Source organism: Bos javanicus, chromosome 27 (assembly GCF_032452875.1).
Source record: "Bos javanicus breed banteng chromosome 27, ARS-OSU_banteng_1.0, whole genome shotgun sequence".
NCBI classification, from domain to species: domain Eukaryota; kingdom Metazoa; phylum Chordata; class Mammalia; order Artiodactyla; family Bovidae; genus Bos; species Bos javanicus.
The window spans coordinates 37,573,350-37,593,548 of record NC_083894.1 but is presented as its reverse complement, the minus strand read 5'-3'; the positions used below and the strand labels follow the sequence as shown (position 1 = coordinate 37,593,548).

The 20,199-nt window shown below is 40.0% G+C and overlaps 1 protein-coding gene across 3 annotated transcripts in view; it reads right to left on the bottom strand.

The window, feature by feature from the left end:
* Positions 1-10,025: 10,025 nt before the first annotated feature.
* The window catches only part of HOOK3 (hook microtubule tethering protein 3), an 88,355-nt gene continuing 78,181 nt past the window's right edge, over positions 10,026-20,199 (bottom strand). For 2 of the 3 annotated variants that reach the window (XM_061404613.1, XM_061404615.1), the window contains one exon: positions 10,026-19,751. In XM_061404613.1, coding sequence (XP_061260597.1) covers positions 19,611-19,751 — 141 coding nt within the window. In that variant the 3' untranslated portion in view covers positions 10,026-19,610. The remainder of the gene's footprint in view (positions 19,752-20,199) is intronic. The other variant, XM_061404614.1, reaches the window with a different exon arrangement.

Sequence of the window (20,199 nt, the reverse complement as noted above, 5' to 3'; positions counted from 1 at the left end):
AGGAAGCAACAGTTAGAACTGGACATGGAACAACAGACTGGTTCCAAGTAGGAAAGGGAGTATGTCAAGACTGTATATTGTCACCCTGCTTATTTAACTTATATGCAGAGTACATCATGAGAAACGCTGGACTGGAAGAAACACAAGCTGGAATCAAGATTGCCGGGAGAAATATCAATAACCTCAGATATGCAGATGACACCACCCTTATGGCAGAAAGTGAAGAGGAACTAAAAAGCCTCCTGATGAAAGTGAAGGAGGAGAGTGAAAAAGTTGGCTTAAAGCTCAACATTCAGAAAACGAAGATCATGGCATCTGGTCCCATCACTACATGGGAAATAGATGGGGAAACAGTGGAAACAGTGTCAGACTTTATTTTTTGGGGCTCCAAAATCACTACAGATGGTGACTGCAGCCATGAAATTAAAAGACGCTTACTCCTTGGAAGGAAAGTTATGACCAACCTAGATAGCATATTCAAAAGCAGAGACATTACTTTGCCAACAAAGGTCCGTCTAGTCAAGGCTATGGTTTTTCCTGTGGTCATGTATGGATGTGAGAGTTGGACTGTGAAGAAGGCTGAGCGCCAAAGAATTGATGCTTTTGAACTGTTGGTGTTGGAGAAGACTCTTGAGAGTCCCTTGGACTGCGAGGAGATCCAACCAGTCCATTCTGAAGGAGATCAGCCCTGGGATTTCTTTGGAAGGAATGATGCTAAAGCTGAAACTCCAGTACTTTGGCCACCTCATGCGAAGAGTTGACTCATTGGAAAAGCCTCTGATGCTGGGAGGGATTGGGGGCAGGAGGAGAAGGGGACGACAGAGGATGAGATGGCTGGATGGCATCACTGACTCGATGGACGTGAGTCTGAGTGAACTCTGGGAGTTGGTGATGGACAGGGAGGCCTGGCGTGCTGCGACTCATGGGGCCGCAAAGAGTCGGACACGACTGAGCGACTGAACTGAACTGAACTGAAGGGAAAGGAGGCAGTCTGAAAAGGTTACATACTATGATTCCAACTATATGACATTCTGGAAAAGTCAAACTATAGAGACTATAAAAAGATCGGTGGCTGCCAGAGGTTAGGGGGGAAAGGGAGAACCAGCAGGAGCACAGAGGAGTTTTAGAGTCAGTGACAGTCACTGTATGGTCTATAACGGTGCATAGACGTCATGACACGTTTGTCCAGACCCATAGAATGCGCATGAGCAGCAGTGAACCTTGATGTAAACCCTGGACCCTGAGTGATAACCCTGTGTCAATGCAGGGTCCTCATTTGTAACAAATGTACCGTCTGCTGGAGATGTTGATGATGCAGGAGGCTGTGCAGGAGTGGAGACAGAGGGTATGTGGGAAACCTCTATACCTTCTGCTTGGTTTCGCATGAACATAAAACTGCACTAAAAAAGCCTGTTTTTTTAAAAAAAGGTTCTTGCCTCAGTGATCAGACATAATGATCCTAGGCTAAGCACTGCTCTGTTTGGGAAGGACCCAAAGTTTCCAGTGAACTTTACCCATAAACAAATTTAAGAACTGCTACAGAAATTTAAAAAATATTCAGCACTCACCACAATAAAATTCACAGTGTATAGCATTCAATTAAAAATTAGCAGGCATGCAAAGAAGCAGGAAAATTTGACTCATAATAAAAATTAAAACCTATGAATCATAATTGACCCAGAACTGACACAGATATTATAATCAACAGACATAGACATTAATATAGGTATAATTGTGTTCTATATTGGTCAAGAAGTGACAGGAGAGATTAAACATGTTAAGTAGAGACATGGAAATATATATATATATATAGTATATAAAATAATAAAAACATTAGATCTTCTAGAAATGAAAAGTATACTGTGTGGCATTAATGGCAAATTACATTACAGAAGAAAAGTGAATTTGAAGAATTCTACAGCAGTAGAAACTACCCAAAATGAAACAGAGAGGGATTAACAGCACCAACGAACTGAAGGACTTCAGCTCACTAATACATTTGTACCTGGGGCTCCCAATGGGGAAGAGCAGGGAGACAGACAAGTATTTGAATAGATAAGGGTTGCAGTTTTTATAAGCTGGAGGAAAAGTGTATACTTAGGGATCCATGAGGCTCAATGAAAGCCAAACTCAAGAAATGTGGAAAAAAAAGACATAATGGCAAATCAAAGTCAAATTACTTAAAACCAATGATGCTTTTAAAATCAGCCTAGAAAAGGAAGAAATGAAGAACCCCAGGGTCTGCACTAGCAAAAATCTGGTTCTTTGACGCCAGACTTCAAATCACCTTCATTATTATCAAAATTATATGGTTTCTTAGCCTAGTGATCAGACCCATCTGAAATTGGGCCCAAGGGCTTCACAGCTGCTACCAAAAATTTAGAGAAGAGCTTATCCGGGCAGAGGACTTCCAAACTCATTCTATGAGGCCACCATCACCCTAATCCAGACAAAGATGAAAACTTATCACCATACAAAAATAAACAAATTCTAGCAATCAGAATCCAACAACACATTAAAAAGATCATACACCATGACCAAGTGGGCTTTATCCCAGGGATGCAAGGATTCTTCAATATCCGCAGTAATACACCACATCAAAAACCATATGATTATCTCAATAGATGCAGATTTGACAAAATTCAACAATTTATGATAAAAACTCCAGAAAGCAGGAATAGAAGGAACATACCTCAACATAATAAAAGCTATATATGACAAACCCACAGCAAACATTAAGTGGTGAAAAATTGAAAGCATTTCCTCTAAAGGGAACAAGACAAGGGTGCCCAACCATTACTGAACATAGTTTTGGAAGTTTTGGCCACAGCAATCAGAGCAGAATAAAAAATTTGAATAAAACTCTCACTATTTGCAGATGACATGATTCTCTACATAGAAAACCCTAAAGACTCCACCAGAAAATTACTAGAATAATCAATGATTATAGTAAAGTTGCACAACACACAGAAATCATTCCTATACAGAGAAAACAGAAAGAGAAATTAAGGAAACAATTCCATTCACCATTGCAACGGAAAGAATAAAATACAGGAATATATCTACCTAAAGACTAAAGACCTATATATAGAAAACTAGGTGAAAGAAATCAAAGAGGAGATGGAGAAATATACCATGTTCATGGATTGGAAGAATCAATATAGTGAAAATGAGTGCACAATGGCTACCAACAGTATTCTTCACAGAGCTAGAACAAATAAACAATTTGTATGGAAGAATATCTTGATGGAACTGGAGGAATCAACCTACCTGACTTCAGGCTCTACTACAAAGCCACAGTTATCAAGTACTGGCACAAAGACAGAAATATAGATCAATGGAACAAAATAGTAAATCCATGCACATATGGACACCTTATCTTTGACAAAGGAGGCAAGAATATACAATGGATTAAAGACAATCTCTTTAACAAGTGATGCTGGGAAATCTGGTCAACCACTTGTAAAAGAATGAAACTAGAACACTGGATTAAAGATCTCAATGTAAGACCAGAAACTATAAAACTCCTAGAGGAGAACATAGGCAAAACACTCTCTGACATACATCACAGCAGGATCCTCTATGACCCACCTCCCAGAATATTGGAAATAAAAGCAAAAATAAACAAATGGGACCTGCTTCTGCACATCAAAGGAAACTATTAGCAAGGTGACAGCCTTCAGAATGGGAGAAAATAATAGCAAATGAAGCAACCGACAAACAACTGCAACTCCTACAGCTCAGAGACCCAATCAAAAAATGGGCCATTAAATAGACATTTCTCCAAAGAAGACATACAGATGGCTAACAAACACATGAAAAGATGCTCAACATCACTCATTATCAGAGAAATGCAAATCAAAACCACTATGAGATACCATTTCACACCAGTCAGAATGGCTGCGATCCAAAAGTCTACAAATAATAAATGCTGGAGAGGGTGTGGAGAAAAGGGAACCCTCTTACACTGTTGGTGGGAATGCAAACTAGTACAGCCACTATGGAGAACAGTGTGGAGATTCCTTAAAAAACTGGAAATAGAACTGCCTTATGATCCAGCAATCCCACTGCTGGGCATACACACTGAGGTTACCCCAATGTTCATCGCAGCACTGTTTATAATAGCCAGGACATGGAAGCAACCTAGATGTCCATCAGCAGATGAATGGATAAGAAAGCAGTGGTACATATACACAATGGAGTATTACTCAGCCATTAAAAAGAATACATTTGAATCAGTTCTAATGAGGTGGATGAAACTGGAGCCTATTATACAGAGTGAAGTAAGCCAGAACAAACACCAATACAGTATACTAACGCATATATATGGAATTTAGAAAGATGGTAAATAACCCTGTATACGAGACAGCAAAAGAGACACTGATGTATAGAACAGCTTATGGACTCTGTGGGAGAGGGAGAGGGTGGGAAGATTTGGGAGAATGGCAAAACATGTGAAATGTCATGTATGAAACAAGATGCCAGTCCAGGTTCAATGCACGATAACTGGGACGACCCAGAGGGTTCAGGATGGGGAACACATGTATAATTTTTTTTAATTAAAATTGAAAAAATAAATAAATAAAATAAAATCAGCCAGAGCAGCAAGACACACCACGTGCAGAACAAACAGGCTGAGCAGAAAGCTCACTGGAAGCTGCTGTCTCCACATGGTTCCTAGTGACCCTACCTCCTGTCACTCACTCCCCAAGCTGGACTTCGGGACTAGCTTTGTAGAAGTAGAATGGAGGCAATAATGATACCTTGTTTTATTGCACTTTGCTCTACTGCACTTCATAGGTTCTGTGTTTTTCACAAGTTGAAGGTGTGTTGCAACCCTGTATTGAGCACGTCTTCTGGCACCGTTTTTCCAACAGTATTTGCTCAGCTTGTGTCTCTGTGTCACAATTTGGTAATTGTAACAGTATTTCAAACTTTTTCACTCTTATTATATTTGTTATGATGATCTATGATCAGAAATCTTTGGTTATATATATATATATATATATCAGATTTTGAAACACTGTTGAAGTACCATGAAACAGTGCCCACATGAGACAGTGATCTTAATTGATAAATGTGTGTGTTCTGGTTCCATCAGTTTGCTGTTTCCCCATCTCCTGGGCCTCTCAGTTCCCCAAGACACAACAATTTTGAAATGAGGCTAGCTAGTACCGTAGGGTGGAGAAGGCAATGGCACCCCACTCCAGTACTCACCTGGAAAATCCCATGGACGGAGGAGCCTGGTAGGCTGCAGTCCATGGGGTCACTAGGAGTTGGGCACGACTGAACGACTTTACTTTCACTTTTCACTTTCATGCATTGGAGGAGGAAATGGCAACCCACTCCAGTGTTCTTGCCTGGAGAATCCCAGGGACGGGGGAGCCTGGTGGGCTGCCGTCTGTGGGGTTGCACAGAGTCGGACACGACTGAAGTGACGTAGCAGCAGCAGCAGCAGCAGCAGCAACAGTACCGTACATTGATCTCTAAGTGTTTAAGTAAAAGGAAGTGTTTAAGTCAAAGGAAGAGTCATACATCTACTTTAAATCAAAAGCTAGAAATGATTAAGCTTTGTGAGGAAAGTATGCTGAAAGCCAAGGCAGGCTAAAAGCTAGGCCTCTTGTACCAGTTAGCTGAGTTGTGAGTGCAGAGGAAAGCTTCTTGGAGGAGATCACAGATGTTCCTCCAGTGAACACATGAATGAAAAGAGAGTGAAACAGCCTTCCTGTTGATGTGGAGAAGGTTTAGTGGTCTGGATAGACCATCAAAGCAGGCAGAACATTCAGTTTGCAGGGTTTAATCATGAGGTTTCCATAAAAATGAAAAAGAGCTGATACAGAAGCTGTAGCAAGTTACCAGAAGATCTAGCTAAGGTAATTCTGAAGGTGGCTGTGCTGAACAACAGATTCCCAAAAGGAAGAGTGCCATCTACATCTACTTAAATCAAAGGACAGGCTAGCTGGTTAAGAATCCACCTTGCAATGTGGCTCAGGTAGTAATGAGAAGGAAATTTTTTAGCATTAAGGGCCTATATTAGAAAAAAGAAAGGTTTCAAGCTAATTACCTCAGTTTTTCCTTGAGAAACTAGAGAAAGAAGAGCAAATTAAGACTACAGAATAGGTATCAATGAACTAGAAATCTGAAGAAAATCAAAAGCTAGAAATGATCTCTTTGTGTCAGTATGGAACTGCTGTTTACAAAAGCATCAAAAATGTGACATATATACTTTAAATCAAAAGCTATAACATTGATCCTAAATAAATAGATGAAAGACTTAATATTAAGGTGCCAACTCTCCCAAACTGATCTATAGATTTAATACTATCCCAGTCAAAATCCCAGCAGGCTTTCTCTGTAGAAATTGAAGAGCTGATTCTAAAACTCATACAGTAGGATTTTCCTGGTGGTCCAGTGGTTAAGACTCTGCTTCCACTGTAGGGGCAGGGATCCGATCCCTGGTTGGGAACTAAGATCCCACTTGCCACATAGTGGGGCCTGATAATAATAAACAAAATGGAAAAAATAAAGAGTATGAGGAAAAACTAACATCAAAAAATAAAATTCATATGGTAAGTAATGCAAAGGGAAGAGTTATACATTACTTTAAATCAAAAGCTAGTAATCAAGATTATTACCAGTGTTCAATGTAACAGCTGACATCCAGAAATAAGACACATATAGACGACAGATGTTCAACAGAAGTGTAACATGCGGTGGAGCACCAAATGGTGCTGGCCTGCACTTGGTCACAATGTAATATGTATATAGGGTTCCACTCTAGGTGTTTAACCGAGAGGAAGAGTCATACATCTACTTTAAATAGCTGCAAAAGCTATGAAATGAACTGAAGCATATCTGTACAATTAGCCAGCAGTCAAGCTAACTGTGAAGCACCGAAGAATTGATCTTTTGAACTGTGGTGTTGGAGAAGACTCTTGAGAGTCCCTACTGCAAGGAGATCCAACCAGTCCGTTCTGAAGGAGATCAGCCCTGGGAAAGGAATGATGCTAAATGAAACTCCAGTACTTTGTCATGTTGACTCATTGGAAAAGACTCTGAACAAGAGTCTGGATATCACTGACTATGGAAGTCTGAGTGAACTCTGGGAGTTGGTGATGGACAGCCTGGCAGCTGCGAATGGGGTCTCAAAAGCTAGAAATGATTAAGCTTTGTGAGGAAAGTATGCTGAAAGCCAAGGCAGGATTCCATTTACATAGAATTGTATACTATGTAGAACAGGCCACAGTGTCAGAAAGCAGAGGTATCGTCCAGGGATAGAGGGGAGCTAGAGGGCTGGGAGAGATCACCAGGGGGCCTGAGAGAACCTTCTGGGGTGATGGAAGTGGTCATTATTTTGATCGCTGTGATGGGTTCATCGCATTATACATTTCAAAAATTATTGAACTGCACACTTAAGAATACACGGTTTAAAAATGAATAATAATTCATTAATAAAGACAGCCTGGAGATATGAGAAAAAAAAATAACAGCATGAAGGAAGGATTCAGTAGAGTGGAAAAAGCTGACAATGCCAGCCTGGGACATGGGGGAGGCGTCTGAAAACGTGTCCTTTAGGAGGAGCCCTTGTGCAGACGGAGGACTTCGGCAAGGAACACGGACAGTTTGTCACCTCACAGAGGCATTCATAGTTTGGACAGATTCCTTAAAATATCGTCCCAGAAGTTAACTGCCAAAGGTGGGAGTGGAAACATTTTATAGCTCACGTTACATGCAATCTGCCTGCAATGCAGGAGACGGGGGTTCAGTCCCTGGGTCAGGAAGATCCCCTGGAGAGGGAAATGGCAACCCACTCGTCTTCTTGCCTGGAGAAACCCATGGATGGAGGAGCCTGGCGGGCTACAGTCCACGGGGTTGCAAAGAGTCAGGCACGACTGAGCAACTAATACTTTTGACTTTTCACATACGACTAGATACCTGTCAAAAAGTCTGAGTGTTTTTTGTGGCTTCAAGCTTTGCAGGTATTGTTCAGTTTAGTTACATACCTGCTGGTTCTGCACCCCTGGAAGTGCATTTGGCGCGGGGATTAGAAAACGGGAAAATATTCTGACTTCAGAAGTATGACCTTCATAGCAACAGTCTTTCTGCTTTTTGACTCCAGAACAACGCAGCTAGAGTAACTGCGAAGTGGAGGGTCAGCCCCTTGGACCCGGTCTCGTCCGTGACAATCCTGACATAAAGGAGAACTGATGCTTGTGGTGTCGGAGGCTGGGTCCTGACAAGCTTTGGAGCTCTCTCTCGGGTTTCTCAGGCCTCCTGCTGCGTCACCAAGTCCCTCTCCCCCCGAGACTCCACCGGCTGAGTGGCCCCCCTGGCCACGTCAGGAGTTTGCGTGACGAGTGATCTGATCCCTCCCAGGTGCTCTGTGCACCCCAGTCTGGGTGCCACACGGGAGAACAGTCTGCAGACATCCCTAGCCGTGGCCATCACCAGAACTGAGTGAACGAGGGGCTCTCATGGAGACAGGCTGGTCTGTCCCAGCCCCGGGGAGGGCACGGCATCGCCAAAGCCCCGCGGTCGTGCTGCGCTGTGTGCTGCAGGGGTGACCAGATGCCGCTAAGCATCCTCACAGCTGGCTGGGGTCTGCTGGCTGGACCACGCTAGGTGGGAATTTTCCTGTCTTGGCCCCCATTTGATCACACAGCTGGTTGATCATACAAAATATATATTCTGCCTCCAGTTTTGTGATTCAACCTACCTTCTCACTTCTTCACCCTTGCTTCAATATTCAGTCCTTAGGGCAGACACTCAATAAAGGCTAAATTTAACATGTTGCATCCACGCTGGTGAAGGAAGAACACTTATATTTTGCTGACACTAAAATGTCATATTTAAATGCACATAAAATGGGCACTATTCTGGCCAGGTACATAACCGGGTTTGTTTGTATTTAATTCTGGTGCTAACTTCACTTTGGAATTATTGTAAATATAATCAATGTCTCCACAGTTGCTTCTACTCTGTGCTGTGCTGTGCTTAGTCACTCAGTTGTGTCTGACTCTTTGCGACCCTATAGACTGTAGCCCACCAGGCTCCTCTGTCCATAGGGATTCTCCAGGCAAGAATACTGGAGTGGGTAGCCGTTCCCTTCTCCAGGGAATCTTCCCAACCCAGGGATGAAACCCAGGTCTCCCACATTGCAGGTGGATTCTTTACTGTCTGAGCTACCAGGGAAGCTCAAGAACACTGGAGTGGGTAGCCTATCCCTTCTCCAGGGGATCTTCCTGACCCAGGAATCAAACCAGGGTCTCCTGCATTGTAGGTGGATTCTTTACCAGCTGAGCTACCAGGGAAGCCCTGCTACAATCTACTTAACACTGAACATGCCACAGTTCAATCATGTTGAGAGTGGACGTGGCGGATTGTGAATTTGAAAATGGGAAATTTCATAATTTTGAAATTGTGTGAATTTCAAAGGTCTACAGGCAGGAAAAGGGGTATTTATGGCCTAAATTTTGGTGTTTATTAGTCACTAAGTTGTGTCCGACTCGTGGCAACTCCGTGAACTGTAGTCATCGCCAGGCTCCTCTGCCCTGGGGTCTTCCAGCCAAGAATACTAGAGTGGGTTGTCATGCCCTCCTCCAGGGGATCTTCCTGAGCCAGGGCAAACCCACGTCTCCTGCTTGGCAGCTGATTTCTTCACCACAGAGCCACCTGGGAAGCCCCATGGCCTAAATAGGATGCTTCCAGAATAATATATTGTGAAAGAAGGTAAAGTATCTACTGTGGTTCCTGTTGGACTGTCTGTGAAGAGGGGAGAACCTAGGTTTACCTTTTATCCCTCAGGACTTTGGACAGCCAACTTACACACGGTATGTACCAGCCTAAATCAAAAGAGAACCCATTCTAGGTACTGGGAAAAAGTTCAAAGAATATTCCTGATTTACAGTAAGTCAGTGGCATAATATTTAAATTGACGGGACACTATGGCAAGTGGATGAATACTATTAAGACAATTATCAAACATGTTTGTGTCAGGGTTTAAGAGAAGAAAAAATAATCTAAGCTGAATTTTTATACAAGTCTTTATTTACAACTTGTTTAACAACTGTACACTTTTTGCAGCCTTGAAAACATTTTTGTACTTGAATGGGAAAATATAGTTTGACCAAATCTTAACTTTATTCTTCATATACATATACATATATTATATGCATACATATAAACATATACATATAATTAATACCATAACAAGTTGGCAGTCATAAAATTAAAATGAGTGACATCAAAAGGAAATACAATATAAGATTTCAAAAAATTAAAAATCTGTCTTCTGGTGATTTCTTGGACTTCATGTTTTTGTGAGTTTGGTGAAAATTTCTTTCTGAGGCTCTCTAACAAGTCATCTACCTCAGAGAAACAGTGAGAAAACTCACGAATCTAACAGAGTCAACGACTGGCAAACAGGTGCGACATTGCTCGGATGCATTTTTGTACGAAGTTGCTAAAACTGCACTGATTCAGTTTTCACTGTGAGGTGAAAAATTTAGTCCTACATGGTTTTCCTTTTTGGATTACAATGACTCAGAATGAAATTGTGAAATCACAAATTCAATAGTCAACCAGAAATAAGAACATACCTAGCAATATCCTTTTTGCAAAGGCTAAACTGCAAGGTGGATAACTACAGTGTCAAATGTCAAACTAACAATTCATAGAACAATCAGTAATACTTAAGACATGAGTATAAGGCTATAGAGCTGGGACTGTAACCAATACAACTCCAACTCCAATGTACTAAAGTGTTTTCCAGCTCATCTGAAAAGTTTAAAAAATACTGTAGGAAAAAAAAAAAAGCCTCTTTCTATCCCCAAATCTTTGATAGAATTTGTTAATCGAAATAAGGCAAATTATTAAACTATTAGATATGTTTGAATTTTACCATTCATTATGCAACCAAAAATTGGGTGCTATAAATGGTGGGGCAAATTTCAAAACAACAAGATTAAATCTGGAAATTATTCTTCTGAGCACAAAGCATTATGAATTACATATAATCTGTAAACAGCAAAGTTAGTGACAGCAATGGCATATTAGTGCATCTGAATTTTTAATAACTAAGACTATTAAAAAAACAAAAGACTACTAAAAAAAATTAAAAGGCCCCAAATCACTGATTGGCATTTGTGTACAGTCACTTCCTGTATTTATACTAGCATGTTCTTTCTTATTTCAAGCATCTTGAAAATTTCCCTTAACTAAGAATATGAGTCTCTGCAGAATATACAGTTAATATTCTGCCACCAAAAAATAATAAACTCAAATCATGCCATTTACTCATCTGTACTTGAATAAGAATTTCTTTACAGCTGTTTGTAATTTGATACTACTGGATTAAGTCTGCAGCTTGATTAAAAAGACTGAAAAGGCAGAGGAAAGTATCTGACTTCCTGACAGTATAGTTTTCACTAAATACCAAGCTGACTCCAAAGAGTTACAATTAGTTTCTTCTATTCACTAAAAAATTCAAAGATGCATTTGTATAGATCTGTTTAGTCATGCTAAGCACTTTAGTAATAAGCCAAGGCAATGAATAAATCTTTAAAAAATGTTTCATTAACTAAGTCACTGGAATAAAATCTGCTTCATACAAGAAACTTAACTTGATCCACAATCTAAGTAGTTAAGAACAAGAAACTAGGAAGAAAATCAAAGAACTATTTAGATCTTGATATGCCTTTAAGGTGATAGATGGTCAAATGTGATTTTGGGGGCATAAATGAAAAACTGCTGGCAAATCTCCTTAGATCTATATATATGTAAAAGAAACAGAACAGAGATTTAAAAGTAGCAGAATAGAGGACTATGATGTCTATCAACTTTTACCTGTAAATAAATAAGCATTCATCAGTTTCTGCTGGATAAGTGTTAGAAGCTATCATCAATTTTAAAAGACTACCTAAAAAAGGGAAGAACCTGAAGATACTAAGTTATGATTTATGAAGTTATTTAATTATACCACTTAAAAAGTAAAGTGCTAAGAATCTGTTTAAAAAATATATTGAAAACTAGTTTCAAAGAATGGGGTTTTGATTTTTCAAGGTCTTTAAAAAGGGCTGGTATTAATTTTTATAAAAAAAATACCTTTCTTTAATGATGCCAGAAAAATCTGTAAGTGTATCATAAGTTAACTGAATGTCTTTATTTCATCCTTATTTTCTCTCTGGGCACCAAATGTCAAAAGCGCCTTCTTCGATGATGGACGCGTTCTGGATCTGTGCTGCCTGGTATGGTAACTGCTTTCCACAGGTGGCTTCTGATGAAATGTGGCTGGGGGACTGGGGAACCGGATTCTTAATTTTACTTGAATTTAAATCAGCACATGTGGCTGTGAATTGGCTAGTGGATTGGACAATGCAGGTATAGTATCTGCTCTTAACTAGATTAGCAAGAAGCCAAAGGAGGCTCAAGACATTTAGAAGGTGATTTATCCGTTCAACGTTCTGTCCCCATGTGTGAGTGTGACTGTGTGTTTAATTTTTTTGCTCTGGGAGGATAAAAAGTGGCTCTCCTCTCACAGGTTAGAGTCTAGCCTTCTCTATCTGTGCTTCTGTCTTCCAGGTGACCTGCCTACGCCAAGCACATCAGCGGAACAGAGGGTGACAGGGAAGAAAGCACTGCAGCAACTGTCCACACTCTACAAGCACTTCTCTCATCTAAACCTAAGACAGAACCCTTACGAGCATGTTCTTAACGAGCGCATCTCCCTGTTCTTTGGCAGTAATCACTGTGTTCATGTTTATGTAACAACAAATACTTCAGTATGTTTTGACTATGATTTGAATATAAATATATTCAAGTACAAATGAAAAGAGTCCTGACTCCACAAAACATCTCTCAAAAGAAAAAGCTGAAAACTTCGCCATATTTGAACTTAAGAAAATGGCCAAGTTCATAAGGCATATGTTCCAGTAGGACTAAGACCACTTTTGTAGCATCCTGCCACGGTTGGTACCTGCTCCTTCCCATCACCTCATCCCCAGCGTTTTCCAGATTCTTGGACATCACAGCTCCTGGAATCTGGCTTGCTTTCTTCTGTGTCTAAGTACATGCAATGATGAAGAAACTATGAAAGTGAAGGAGAGTTTGCCAGTCTGTTTTTAGGAGACAGGCAAATGAAGGGTGACAGCATCTTCTGATGAACCAGAAGACTGTTCACTTATTGTTAATGCACCTCCAGGAAACAAGGAGCTTAAAGTGTGTCTGTATATGAGAGACCCTGCTTCATAAGTATTAACTTCACGAGTCTTATTAACATGACATAAAATATAATCAATGACTCGCAGCCCCGACCCAGCTTCAGATAGCGTTCTAGACTCAGAACTTCAAATCGGACTTTAGACATTTCAGGAAGAGAGCACAGCCCATTTATTTGGGCTGTCTTTTACGGCTTCCTTAGTGAGTCTTCCAAAATAAGGAAAAGAACCCCGGCGGAAAAGATGTACATGGAAAATGCCACAGAAAGGTAGAAGGAAAATACTTATCTAATGTTAGTAAGTAAAGTGCTGTGACTCTTGCAGTAAAGTATAAATAATACATGTGAGTAGAAGTAGTAAATAATATTAAGACATTCAACTCTAATAGTGACATATATAAAATAAACACTATATATATATTCTACACATATAGAATGTATATACAGTCATCACTGTCCACAGGCTGACAAATTACACCAAGAATAAACACAAGTCCCTTTTATAAGTTTTACAGTATCAATGCTAATCTAATTATTTTCCTTTGTCAGTTCAGAGATCTCTAAAGCAATGACGACTGCTCAGAAGTCTCCCACATGCATTAAAGCCTCAGCATGCTTTGGTGAATTTCTTTTTCTCACTCTGAGCTTGAAACTTACTCATCCTTTTAAGCTCTGAGTTGATATAATTTAGGGTATTTGATAGCCCCATCGTCCTTACATTCCGAGGCTACCTACACGCCTTCTCTGATGATTTCATCTTCAGACCCTGAACACCTAGTTCAGAGCTGGGCAGTCATGTTACCAGGTATACAAAGGCTCTCCTTGAATATATACACATAGGAAGTCTACTCTTGCCTTCATTTTAAACAAGATCTTCTGCGGGGCCACTATGTATAATTAAGGCAGACATAAAACTGAGTGTATGGTTTGTAAACTGTACACAGCAGCAGAGCCAGGTTACTTCTAGGGAGTTGGTAGTGAGTTTCAGCCACCGTAGATGTCTCATCTCATCACACCATCCTATCTTCACAGTCTTAAAGATCTATCTTAGAGAGGAATGGGTTACCAGTTTCAAGATGAAAACTGATGCTTTCCTCTCCACTCAAAAACATGTACAGTTAATCTATGCCCAGGGAGTGCCCACTGAAAGGAAGGACGATTAGAAAATATTTTTGTCTACTCTTTTTTTTTAACAGAATGACCATGGAAATTCAGAAGATTTTATGTAAACTATTACTTTAGTATTACTATTAAGACCAAGTGTAGGTTGAATGGTGTCAGCACTTCCATCTGCCTGGATACTTGTTTGTAATTAGGTCTTTTCTTCTTCCAATAATTGATCTATTCTCTAGGAATGGATCTGCCTTGGCAGCCTTAGATTACTTTCTCAGAGTTCTATGCTCTTACATGTAGCATACAAGCTTATCTCATAGGATATTATTGGAAAACGTTAGAAGGTAGAAAACTATGTGAGAGGCATAATTGCTGAAGCAGAACGCTTAGGAAACACTGATAGGCTACAACTGCCAGACTCATACAGAACGCTCAGGAAACACTGACAGGCTACAACTGCCAGGCTCATACAGAACGCTCAGGAAACACTGACAGGCTACAACTGCCAGGCTTATACAGAACGCTCAGGAAACACCGACAGGCTGCAACTGCCAGGCTCACACACTTGCCACAGTTAGGTCCAGGTCTCTTGTCTCTCAAGTAATGCCCCTTCTCTGTCACTTTAAGTGCAGTGTGAAGAATCCAAATACATCTCAGGATAACAGTAAATACAAATTTTAAAGCTTTTATAAATACATGGGAATTGGGTTGGTAAAAGGCTGTTTTAAAACAAATTATTGGTACATATTTCTCAAGAACATAATCAGTGACTGAAAAGAGATGGCGGTCATCACACCTGCCTTTTACTTTATGAAAAAAAGGAGCAAAATTTTGACACTTCCATGATTTAGGGGAATGGGGAGGGGGAGCTGTGTCAGTAGCAGATTATTTTATGTTTTTTAGGCTTCTGAGAAATAAACATTATTTGTTGTACAACTTAAGAACAATAAAATTACTGTGCTTAAATTGGTCACTAAAACATTTTCAAAGTTTTCAACAGAATGAACATACACCAATTATTATTTAAATATGCTTTATAGAAAGTAAAAAAAAAGGATGACAGAGAATAGCTTCCCTCATATAAAAAAGTCATGATACAAAATATTCGAATCATTATAGTTACAAAGAATAAGCTCTGAAACTGCTTTTTAAATGTAGTGAAACTGGGCTGTACATTACTAAAATGAGCTGCCATTTTCACAGTTGGAAATAGAGGAAGAGAGATGATCATTATAAAAAGGGGGGAAAAAAAGGAAAAAGCGTGCTAAAATAATTTTCAAAGATTCTGAGAGCCCCTCTTATTTTGTTCCTACCCTGTGGGGTACCACACAGACATCACTGCTGAGAAATGCACTCCGTAGTTCCACAGCCATTTCTAGGCAGAGTCACTTTGTAATTTGAGGATAAAAAGTCAAAACGTGGCCCACAGCTTAATGAACAGACAACAAAACTCATGTTGCTGTTTTGCTCTCAGCAAAACAAGCAAAACGCCAAGCACTGTCCTCTCCCTTCAGGGTCATAGAAGTTCTTATCTAGGTGTCTCTAAACTAACGAGGTTTACACTATCTGGGTTACAAGTGCTTTGTCAGATAAACCTCACGTGTTCCAACTGGGGAAAAGTTCTAACACTCCCAGAGTCTGAGATCTGGACCACTGGAGATTCAATGCAGGAAGTTAGGATAAGTTCAAAAATTTAGAGTTTTGCTTCAAGACAATTCTTACATTTGGATAAAGATTTTCAGACTTTTAACAGGGTGTTATCTTTAAAAGATGAATGCTTTTTGGAGAGCAAGAAACTCCAAAAACTATCTTGTATCATTAGATGTGAATAAATAAAACTGCAACTGAGGAGGAAGTGTGAGTAAAAAAATTCGTAAATAAAAATGTACCTCTCCTTCAACCTTAAACCCCACTTCCCTTCACATGGCTTACTGCTGGTCTGTCTGTAACAGCACAGATTCGCATGCCTTCCTGACGCCTGCTGATGGAATGTGGGCGGATGCTTCTGAGTGGAAACATTTAGCTTAAGTTTGTGCAGTTGAGTTGTTACTACACAGACAAAGCGGTTAAGACCTCAACAAAACAAAAGCTGACAATATCATCCTTATTATAATGAATCATCTCACTAGTCAGTTTTATCAAACAGAAATAATTCAATCCTGATCAGTGTTTAGAAAACGGAGCCTTGGGACTACCCTGGTGGTCCAGTGGTTAAGACTCTCCTGCTTCCAATGCAGAGGACACAGGTTCAATCCCCGGTTGGGAAACTAAGATCCCACATGCCACGTGGTGTGGCCAAAAAAAAAGAAAATGGAGCCTTTATTTTGGGACTTCTTTTTTTCTTGGTTATTAGGTAATCAGACAAATACTAAACAGATCTGATGGAGTTTGTATGAGTTCTTGTAAGGTAAGTACAACTGTATTTTTTATTCTCTTTTAAAGATGTGGTAAATTGTAATATTTGCTGGATTTTTTCCCCCATTACAAACTCGTTAAATACACACTGCAGAATATAAAATGTATGCTTTTGTGGTCTTCAGTTACTAACTTTGTATTTTCTCACCCTGGTTAGAAGGAAAACAGAAAATAATGTTTTTGTTTAGAAGAATTCAGACCTGGGGTGATGCCTCGCCCCACCCTTAACGCAGTAACTCTGTGCTGACTCTATGGCGCATCAGGACTGGCTCCACTGCCCCAGGGAGCTCAGGCTTCATGGAGCCACTGTGTGTGGGCATCTGTCCAGCACGGCCCAGCTCAGCTCCCATCTACCTAAGGTGCCCAGTGTCTCGCAACTTGCAGAGAGATCGTGCATTGGCACAAACCTCCTAGAGATTAATAATCATCACAGAGAAAAGAGAAATTCATAAAACCCTGCCCAAAAGCTGGGCCAAGGAAATAGGGTTCTCACTGGGACAGTGCAGTTTTATTCGTGCTTTTCAAAAAACATCACAGAATGTTTAGAAATAAAGTTTCTGTTATGGAGTGAAAGCAATATATTAAAACTTAGGATACTGTAAGGGTGAGTGAAGGTTATGAATGTAAACACCAAAACAGTGGGATGCCGGAGAAAAATGGGATGGAAAATTTCCTTCCAGGAGCTTGGCACGTGCCCATATAGAGAAACAAATCTGGGTAGGTGGGCGGGTAGTAGGCCAGGACGGGGCTAGCACTAGAGAATTAAAATGAAAACTCCTTATCTTATGGGATAGAACCCACATAAGAAACAGCTCAGGGACTCTAGTTTCAGTCCATCTTATTCTGCAGGTGTTATTTACCAGTAATTTCAATTTTACCAAGGTTAGTGTTCATGCCTTATTTTAAAACAGTTGGATCCATTCTCTAATTTGTGAAATAAGGGGATTGGAAGTGGTGGGGTGGGCGAGGCTGAACCATCTTAGATTTTAATCTTTTATTGTCAAAACATTCTATGGGCTTGGGTCTGCCCAGCCTCCGGAAGCCCCAGGATGCACCTACCCACATGGTTCTGTCCTTTACTACTAAGTCCTCCCGCTTTTCTTCTTACCAGGTGGAGGCATTCACACTGAGCTCAGACTTCTGTACTTAATGTAAAAAATTAGCTCAATGCATGGAGTCATTCCTGCACACTTTCTAATACCCTTCTTCAGGTATAGTTTCCGAGGACAAATGAAAACACCTAAAATAATTTTAGGTCCATTTTCTTAAAGAAAAAAGGAAATAAGGATTAAAAATCAGACATCCAAATATACTTTCTGAAAATTCTTAAGTACATTTAGCTTGATTTAAAGTTACTCATTTATATTTAATATACAAAACTAAATGAAACCTGAACTTCCAAACAGCAAGTACACGAAATACAATCTTAACAGGTAACCTATCTAAAACCAAAACCAAATAAACGATCAACCTAATTTCAGTAAATTTTTGCTTTTAAAAAATGGGTTGTGGTGTAAGAGAAAGGCTGGAGGGGAATATATTTAATATAATTTGGGGCCAAATATTTAAGCCAATATGGAAAGCGAGCCAGAGACATTTCATGTTTAAATGAATGATATTTTGCATTTACATAGCACCTTATATAGTCAAAGTGCTTCACAATCTCTGTTACTTGACAGCCATTCATCAACGTAAATAAATAGTTTATAATCTGTCAACAAATGTAAGCACTTTGGGGCAACCAAATACCCGAGAGAAAATCTGCCTGGCAGCAAATTCTTAGACTCATCCACAGAATTAAGAAAGAGACCTGTCAGAAACGTCACACACAGGAAGTCACTTACTGATCTTAATGACTGATAGTAAGATGTTAAGTATTAGGAATTAGTGAGAAACAGAAGGGTCTATATTAAGGAATAAGTAAGACAAATGAGGTGCAAGTCAGCAAGGAAATTACCCCGAAGGTAAGGCCACCTGTGACTTGTAAGTATATAAAAAATAAATCATTTAGACGTGGAGGGTGGTTGAAATTCAGTGTTATCCCCATTGCCAGAATCTGATCCTCAGTTACTGTGATATTCCAAAACAAAACAAAAAAAAAGAATGTACTGCCTGATTTTTGTTCTTCTGTAACTTCTCCTCGAACAGCCTAACCAACACATTCACTTCTGCCAGCAAACAATATAGCAGGAAATAATGAAATTCCATTTATGTTTTAAAAATAGTTTCCAAATCTTCAAATTTAATTTCCTATAAAACAATGTGAAAACTCGTTTTTTTCCTCTAAATAATTCTCTCAGGTGCCTTGGGTGAGAGCTGATTAGCACCTCTGCCCATGTATTTATGTCTTTGCAAAAAGTGCACTTGCCAACCATTTTATATAGTAAATATGTAAGTTATTTGAAGTGCATTTGGAAAACAATTGAAAACACAGATTAATACATCATAAAAAGATTAATTCCCTTTAAACAAAGACATTCTTAGAAAGCATGGTAACACAGAGGCACGATAGAGAATATAAATTGTATCTCAATTATTGGCAGAAAATCTAATTCATTACAAAGCCTACACCGTTGGGGAAGGGACATTTTCATACAAAGAAAAGTACTGCACTAATATACAACACGTTTAACTGGGCATTTAAAAAGGTTTTGGCACATTAAAAGGAACTGACAGGACTACAGAATAAAGGACTGAGAAACGAAAGCATTACAGATACAGAAGAGAGAAAGTCCTCCAACGAGACACAACTGAAGGGTAACGTAAAATGGAGACGAAATACAAGCTGGCTGAACCTCCTGAAACGCCGTGCCATGTAACAGAAGTGTGTGTTGAACGCGGGTGTTTCTACCCCAGCGGCAGGACTCGTCTACCTTGCGGTGGCCGGCTGGACGTGGCCCGGGTAAGACCGCCGCGTGCTGGTGGCCTGCCTCTGCCTCGCCAGGAACGACTGCCCCGACCCCGTGCTCGCAAGCCTGTCTTCAGCCGCCTTTTTGTGCAGAGTCATCCCCTACATCACAGGGAAGAGAAGTCATCAGAAACCAGGGGAACGCACTTTCACAGGGGAAAAGATCATGCAGAATTTGTTACGTGGGGTCAAAAGGCACGATTTAATCTGTAATTCTCTTCATTACAGATTAAGGTCTTAGAGACATTCTAGTTCCAACAATTAGGTACAAATCTTCCTGTGGAGAAATGAAGGCTGAATTTTCTGAATTTACAATAATCCAGACGGTAGATAATAAGAGATGGATCTTTGGAATTATATCACCCACATGAAATCATACACACTTCCCTTTCAGATCAGATGTATAAAGTGATTTTCCAAGGCAGAAAAAGGGCAGTTGATTGGTAGCGGCTGATTCACGTGGGGGGTACGGAAATCACAGGGTTCAGGTAGAACAGAAGACCACACAGCACTTGTCCTTTCTGAAGGCGGAGAGTCACACCAGGTGTAA